The sequence below is a fragment of the Antrostomus carolinensis genome, unplaced genomic scaffold (assembly GCF_000700745.2).
Source record: "Antrostomus carolinensis isolate BGI_N321 unplaced genomic scaffold, ASM70074v2 scaffold51255, whole genome shotgun sequence".
Classification (NCBI taxonomy): Eukaryota; Metazoa; Chordata; class Aves; order Caprimulgiformes; family Caprimulgidae; genus Antrostomus; species Antrostomus carolinensis.
Window position 1 is genome coordinate 1 of NW_010316798.1, and position 8,353 is coordinate 8,353.

Sequence of the window (8,353 nt, forward strand, 5' to 3'; positions counted from 1 at the left end):
GACCCGCGGCGGCCGCTCCCCCCTTGGTACGGAAAGCGGGGGCTCATTCAGGCGTGTGCTCTGGTGTAATTGTCACGTGTCTGCTGGAGTCCTTCGTTAAGGTTATCGGAGTAATAGTAACAAACCCCTCAGTAGTAATAGTAACAAACCTCTTCTCGACAGCTCTGGTGCTAAAATATGGTGATTTAGATAAAAATGATAAAAAGAGTACTTAATGTTCTTGAAATAAAGTCATTTTAATGTTTTAATACTAAATTCGTCTTTAGCTAATAAAAATCATAGAATCATAGAATGGTTTGGATTGGAAGGGACCTTAAAGATCATCCAGTTCCAACCCCCCTGCCATCAGCTGGGACACCTTCCACTAGACCCGGTTGCTCAAAGCCTCATCCAGCCTGGCCTTCAACACTTCCAGGGAGGAGCATCCACAGCTTCTCTGGGCAACCTGTTCCAGTGTCTGACCACCCTCACAGTGAAGAATTTCTTCCTAATATCTCATCTAAACCCACCGTCTCCAGCTTGAAGCCATTTCCCCTTGTTTTGTCATTAACTGCCCTTATGAAAAGTCCCTCCCCAGCTTTCTTGTAGCCCCTTCAGGTACTGGAAGCCGCTATAAGGTCTCCCCGGAGCCTTCTCTTTTCCAGGCTGAACAGCCCCAACTCTTTCAGCCTGTCAAATATATTTGATTATCCGAAATATAAATATTCCTGGCTCATTCCCAATTGCATGTGTATGAGATCTTTTTTTCTATTTGAAAATGAAAAGCTCATGTAAAGAGTGGCAGGATAGAAATAACAATCCAATGTATGTGTGAACTTCAATCCAGAGCAAAACCACTATGCAGAATTATAAGCAATTAAAATTACTAGTAACTCTTAACTGCAGTATTATTAGTTGTACACTTTAATAGCCTATGTGTAAACAGCCATCTGAGGAGACTTCTGCCAATATGCTGAATCGTTGTTATTTTTCTAAGATGACTGATAAATAGACTGTGAAAAATAAAAAAGAATATTCCTACAGACTCTTCACATTGAATGGTGCTTAATTTTTTTTGTTGCATGTGTATCTGATAAAAGCCACTTTAATGACAGATAATTCACTCCAGTGCTGTATCAGAAAATGGACTGGGACCAGTTTGACCTGAACCCTAAAGTAATTGCTGCCCTTAAGAAAGGTAACTTAATTTGCCAATGTCTTGCTAATGGATCTGTCATCTTAGTGTCTTCCTTTACGTAATTGTGTGCTTGTGGGTGTAAGCCTATAGATGTACAGTAACATTTTAGAACTGTAATTAAGTATTTTATAAACAACTTTTTTTAATAATTGGCAGTGATGGCTTTTCCCCATACTCCAGTAATAATTTTCCAAACAATGTTATAATGTATGTTGATACATTCAAAGTAAACGTTGCCTGCTCAGCTTACAAGAATCCAATGTAGGTAAACTTCAAGTCAATGAGTAGTAGGAAGTGGGAAAACTTCTTCTTTGGTGCATATGACTGTAATCCAGCTAAAAGTATTTTTATAAATTCTTCTACTTGCAGCTGACATAAAATCAGTAAAAGAGATTTTAAATCTTTCTGGAGCAGACTTGCAAAGATTGATGAAACTATCCAGTGCAGATATACAGTGCTTACTGAAAACAGTCTCTCACACGCTGAGGAGAAATAGTATGCTGACAGGTAATATGGTCAATACAAAAAAACCTGTTCTGTTTAACTCTAAAAATACTGTCACTGGGAGAAGAAGGGTTTTGGCTCCTTGTTGACACACTAATGTGATTCTGAAAATGAAAAGGCAAGCGTTTTAGTTGTGCTGTAGTGAATTATTGAACTATCCTAAGGACAGCTCGTCTGAGACCATGAAGGTAGAAGAACGTGGATGGGTGTCATTCTGCGGGATAAAGCCTGCCTGAAATAGGACAAAATGATTCTCCAGTCTGGAAAACTTGATTACAAGGAAAAAAGATTCCCTCTCCCTTCAACTAAGACTAGTTGAAAAATGTATATGATGTATTAAAAACTATATAAACTGATCTGATATAAACTCCTCGTTCCAAACCAAGCAGGACATAATAGCTCCACCTGTACAAACACTTCATGCCAGCTCTGTGCTTAGAATTGATTTTCTTGTGATTTGCATATATCCTCAGGCCTTGGCCAGATGCCAGCTGTGCTATTTCACAGTCTGCTGTAGTTTCCCATTTCCATAACTGCTGTGCTTGAAACTTGCTGGCAATATTTTCCCAAACTGTAGTTTTCCATAGAGACTCGTTAGAGGTAGAGAAGAAGGAAAAAGGTTGAGAGGAGGAGAGGGCTGGGTGTAGACTGTCAATTTTCAAACAGGCATTTGGTTAGTAGACCCTGTGGGGAAAGGGAGGTGGGAAAGACCAGGCTGAATTAGAACAATCTCCCAAGCATCCCTTGTAGCCAGAAAGCTGGTTTACAGCCTCTATTTTGTATCATTGTGTGTTAGAAAGATACTAAACGAAACTCCTTTTTTCTTTTTTCTTTTTTTTTTTTTTAATCTTAAAAAAAAAAATAATAATCCCAAACCTTGCAGCACTTCAGCTCTACCAAGATAAAGACTGTCTCACCTCCCAACACCAGAAGCTCAGCCTAGGATGTTCAGTACTAGATAACTTGTTAAAAGGTGGCATTCCTTTAGTGGGAATCACAGGACTGGCTGGCGAAAGTTCTGCTGGGAAGACTCAGATTAGTTTACAGCTGTGCCTTTGTGTGCAGTATCCTTACAAATATGGTGGATTAGAGTCTGGTAAGTACCAAAAGGTAAATATTGATTATCTTTCTGTTTGGAGGGCTATACTGTCTTTAAGAACATCATCAGTGAGTTGAAGTAGATGGATGTATTCAGTGCATGCCTCGCCCTTCTGCAGTAGTGTTAGTAGTAAGCTGGTTAGTTAGTAATGCATCTTTAGAGAGAGAAAAGCATGCTGTATACGTGCCCTGCATCACAACATCATACAGTACAACATTACCATTGGCTGGTGTTTACCTGCCTGCCACTGTGGGTTAAACTAGACACACATGTAAACAATATGTGGAAAGTATTGCTTTCATAAGCACTTACAGACTCCTCAGGTGACAACCACAGCAAAACAGCTTGTCAGATAATTTTCCACAAACATCTTGGGTGTATGGTGTATATTCCCTAGTGGGAGTTTCAAATATCAAATAATATTTAGTTTGATAACAATAATTAAAGATATTTACAGAGTAAAATTGATGGAAATCTAATTGAAGAAAGTTAACATTGCTTTGTACCTGCAGTTTTCCTCATTTTGCTGAAATATGTCGGTTTATTCTTTGATTGGAGTATGCTTTGGTTTTTTTTTTTTTAACTCTGTCACATTAATCTAACTTAGGTTTATTCTTTGATTGGAGTATGCTTTGTTTTTTTTAACTCTGTCACATTAATCTAACTTCTGATGTTTTCTTTTGAGTATAATGTGCTGTCTTAGAAAGGGAGGAAGTTTATGTCACTCCTGAGAATTCAGTGTCCTGGTAGTCTGCCTGTGGTGTGTTTTGGCTGTGATCTTTCTCTTCCTTCCATGCAGCACTGGGCTTAATTTGGCAGCTCAGTGGTTTGTTGTGGCAAAACTTAATTATTTCTATATCCACCTATGTGGAAAAGTCACAGAATGTCCAAATTAAGATCTTGCTTAAAGGGCAGTAATTAGCCTGTTGCTTACATTACTTTGCTTTAAGCTACGTCATTAATTAGAGCAGAAGCAAACATATTTTGTTAGATTCCTTCATGTGTTGCTGCTAACTGCCATAAATAGCTGGAATGCAAATACATTTTTATTCATACCCAAGCATTTCTCCCTATTTATGTTGAAAGAAAGGAACAAACCAGAATGAGAGTACAGAAGAAGGTGCCCAACATCCTAATAGCGCTCTTGTCTCTTGTACCACGCTACAGTTTTCAGTCTAGGGCTACAAAATGGCAAGTCCTTTCATTATTTGTGTTTGAAGATGGTTCTTGTTTCTTATGGGCTAAGCACTTGGTGCCATTACAATTGCTTTGTTGTGTCTCTGTCCCCCATCTGCCCACTCCTAAGTGTTTCATGGAAGATAGGATAGAATGGCCATCGTATCAGTGCTCCTGTGAGAGAGCCAGAGCATTTTGGAAGAGCTGAGAGAACAGGACTTTTGAGGATCTTGAAGGTCTAGAAGGTGGAAATATCCTGCTGCAGGAGCTGGAGGGCTAAGGGAGTGGTGGAACCCTCATTCTTGCAGTTCTTGGTGTGGCATCTTGCCATACGTTACACTCCATACAGTCATAGCAGCAGATATTGTTTGCATAGCACTTAGAAAATGAAACTCTCTGCAGTCTGTAAATAGGGGTTGTGTTGAATCTCTTATTAGAAATACAGGAATTAAACGCTTACGTTAAGTATGAAGTTTTAATCTTTAGGAAACTTGAGGAGAACAACAGTGCTTAGTAAGTGGGACAGAAGTCTAGCACTACCAATAGAAGATTAATCTCAGTGCTAAAACTTTGCTAATAATTTAAATTATGGTGGCTTGGGTTTTTTTAAGTGCTAGAAACTTCCTTCCTCTTAGGTGATGATGTTGAAATACATTTCTTTAGACAGTAGAGATTTATTGTGTATTTACTTCATTTGACTTAGCGCGAATCGTGTTTACAATTCTCAGTGCTAGGAGGTTGGCAGCAAACAAAGAAAATAGGACATCCTTTGCCTCCAGGTTATCTTTCTGCCATTCTAAGAATGTCAGTTATAGTAAATAGCATGTTGGCTGAATTTATTTTATATACCCATATCATAAGTAATACATGAATATAAAGTGATAAATTCATATCCATATTAGAATTCTGAATTAGAAAAAAATGTTTGCTACTGAATCTTGGTAACAAGATGATTTGATGCATGACAGATTATGTTCACAGGACTCAAAATTCATCCTTCTTAGAGCATGGGGGTTTTTAGTGTTTTTTCTTTTGTTTGGTTGGTTTGGGGGTGGTTTTTGGTTAACAACCAGCATAGCATTTTATCAGCCTAAGTAACAGTCAAGCACGAGGATTTGATGAAGTAGCTGGTTTCAGGTTTTTGTGGGCCTGTGAGGAAAGGTGCCTAGAAGATCACTGGGGATGACTGACTTCTTAAGAGAGTCTCTCAACTTCTTCCACAAACCTCATAACCACTCTGACTCTTGACTTGCTGTTAGTGCTGGCAGCTGCCTAATAAACTGTAAATAGCACGATGCCATCGGCTCTTCTGTTTGTGTTGTACTAGTCTCCTCTTTATTTACGTTATGACAATTCATTTATCTTCAAAGACATGTGAATATTAAGTGGTTTTGCCTCATAATTAGGCTTTGGTCTTTAATAGTAAGTTTAGTTATTTGTAAATCTCTTCTAGCCCTTGTAACTTTGCCTGGGTGACTCTGCCCTTGTAACTTTGCACTATTTTTAATGCACTGGTGTGTGTTTTCATTAATAAAATGTTTAATCGTGGCTCAAACTGAAAAGCACAAACAGAAGCTGAAGAGGCTTGATGAAGGCCCAGTAAGAGAAACTACCACTCATTTTACTGTGAAACTCAAATTTTAAATCCAGGCAAAGCTTATCTGATACATTTTATGTGGCTTAGCTCTCTTAAAGTTCAAGATAAAAAATTGTTTTGTGACATGAGCAGCACTTAAAGGGGAGAAAAGAAAAAAATGCCTCACTATATTTTTGAGGAATCACAAATGGACCATTTATGTACTTGGAGTACAATATCTGCTGTAGTGGATATAACTGCTGTCAAAGAAGCATTGCAGTGCAGTAGAAGACTGGCAGGTAACCAAACGCTGGTATTTACAAAACTAAACTGAGGCAGGAGATAGTCAGTCTATGAAGTAGAAGTGTTCCTAAGAAGGAGTGAATCTTAAGTCTGGTTTTAGAAAGCAGATGGTTTCTCTGTAAGCTGGTATTCCTGGTAAAGAAATCTGTCTTTCGGAATTAGGCGAAAGGCAATCAGCTCTGAATAATAATGGTAGTTGTTGAGAAGTCCAGAGTGTTTTACTTTGGGAGCTGTTATGTTAATGTGCTGACAGAAGTTGGCATAGCTTTTGTTAGCATGAAATTCAGAAACCACATAGGCTTGAGGAAGCTGCATATCATGGTCTGGTTTCTTTATTTCTTTGTTTGTTTACTTGGTTTAGAATCTGCACCATAATGATTTCCATTTTTGTGATGTAAGTGTTGCGAGATGCAGTTGGCTTACCTGAGTGAGTATTAGTGCTAGATACATGATGTCTGATTTGTGATTAGAAATTTTTCTTGACTTACTGGCTTTTTAGAAATAGTGAAACTGAAAATCTGATTAGGAATGGATGACTGCCCTTAGTAAAGACACTCACCTGCCTGTTTGATACTCAGCTGTCGCTGTCAAGTTGGAGAGTGATATGAAAATTAGTCCAATTAGGAGAAATTAACCTAGGGAAATAGTCAAGAAAGTTAAGGTTCACCTAATTAACTGTTTAATAATTAGCTATTTAAAAAGCCTTAAGCAGCTAAGTGATATAATTAAGTTTACTGTGTTTTGCTCACCTGAGCTTCAGGCGAGTACAGACAGTATTCAACAAGCTGCTGATGTCTCTGTGAGCTTAATGGGTTCAAGTAACTGGACTCATTTTCTTTTTTTTTTTTAATTTTCCTTCTTTGCTGATGGAAATTTGGATATGTGCTCGTTTGTTTCTACAGGCATGGCATATGACTTCATTTGTTGTAATTACTGAAGACAGCATTTATACCTGCAGTTTAAAATTCAGAATTCCATCCCCTCAAATGCTAGGAAAAAAGTGGGAAATGTACAGAAAATATTCATGGTTCAACTTCTTAGTGTTTTCTATGTTGTAGTTTAGGAATCCCAATCAGATTGTGACTGCTCTGATGGCTGATGCTTCACTGTAGTCCTTATTCACTGTCAAACATTGGAAACTGTTAATGACAGTTCCCTCTGACAGAACTATGTACATAATGAAATTGGGGAAATGAGAGTGCAGACTGAATATTCTAGTGATAAATGCTATTGGCTGCCAGGGCCAAGGAAAGTAAAAAGGAGTCAAAGTGTAAATTAGGTAGAATGAAAATAGAAATTGTGGAAACATTTCATTTCCTCCTTTGGAAGGCAGGGATGATGATGAAGTATTTTTCCACGTGTTAATAATTGAGGAAGGTCTTTAATTCTCAACTGTCAAAGGCCATTTTTTTAAATCAGTGGGCATGGGTAAGGTGTTTTGGTTTTTTTTTTTTTGCTTTACCTGATTGCTTTCTGAGCATTTAAAAATAAGACTGTGTATTTGGAAAAAAAAAATTATTTTTTTTTTACATGTTTCCCATGTGAAGTAGGGTGATTTATGTAAGAATTTACAGTGAGGTTGGGGAGAGTTAAGCTGAAGATCCAAGTTTAGCCCTAAAGAAAATTAGGCTTAGGCTCATGTTTGTCTTATATAGAAGATTCTCAGAATTCAATGCCCTGTGCTATACAGTTGTCCATCAGCAAAATACTTTTATTGATAAAGTAGCCATTAATTTTTACTTCATATAGTCCTGAGATCTTTCAGTTCCTGCTATTGGATATATAGTTTCATATTTTTTCAGTGAAATATATAGTGGATTTGGAAGTTGCATCTGAAAATGGGAGATTTTCAGATGCAACCCTGGAGAGCCAGCGTGGGGATGGACCGTTGGGTGGAAATGTTCAGGATGTCTCGTGTTGCCAAGCTCTGTTAGCAGCTTCAGCCACTTTAGTGAGTAGACTTAATCCTTCGATGTCACCCTCTAAGTGTTCGCTGATAATTCTGGCTAGTTCTGGCAATAACAGTAACAATTTTTTATAAAGAAAATATTGCATGTATTTCTGTTTTATTTCCACAACATCTTCGATGTTAATTTTCTCTGCAATAATGCATACTTGTTAACCAGGAACCACAGTAAAAATATTTATAGACATCACTCACAGTAATGTGACTGAGGTAAAATGCTTTTTATCTAATTTACCATTTTCAGGAAGAGTTAATGGGACTGAGATTGGATGAGTGATCCTCTTTAAACTGGCTTACAAATTGTGGCAATAAGTACCCCTCCATATGTAAATTTTAAAACAGTGAGTGAAATTAATCAAAATACAAGTTGTACTGGTTTTGGCTGGGACATTCCATCTTCTTCATAGTATAGCTCTGTGTTTTGGATTTCTGACCAAAACAGGCAAACTATGCAGTATCACCCTGTCCTGGTTTTTGCTAGGATAGGGTTAATTTTCTTCTTAGTAGCTAGAAAGCACCGTGTTTTGGTTTCAGTGAGGACTATTATGAGAA

General features: G+C 37.7%; 1 protein-coding gene across 1 annotated transcript; it reads left to right on the forward strand.

Annotated features, from left to right (window-relative positions):
- Nucleotides 1-1,122: 1,122 nt before the first annotated feature.
- LOC104525252 (DNA repair protein XRCC3-like) lies at nt 1,123-7,786 on the forward strand (the record flags this gene model as incomplete). The annotated part of the gene is made up of 4 exons (XM_010168355.2): nt 1,123-1,177; nt 1,547-1,684; nt 2,565-2,777; nt 7,638-7,786. Coding segments are annotated over exons 1-4 (555 nt in total), but the record flags the coding sequence as incomplete, so codon positions are not given.
- Between the last annotated feature and the right edge of the window lie 567 nt (nt 7,787-8,353).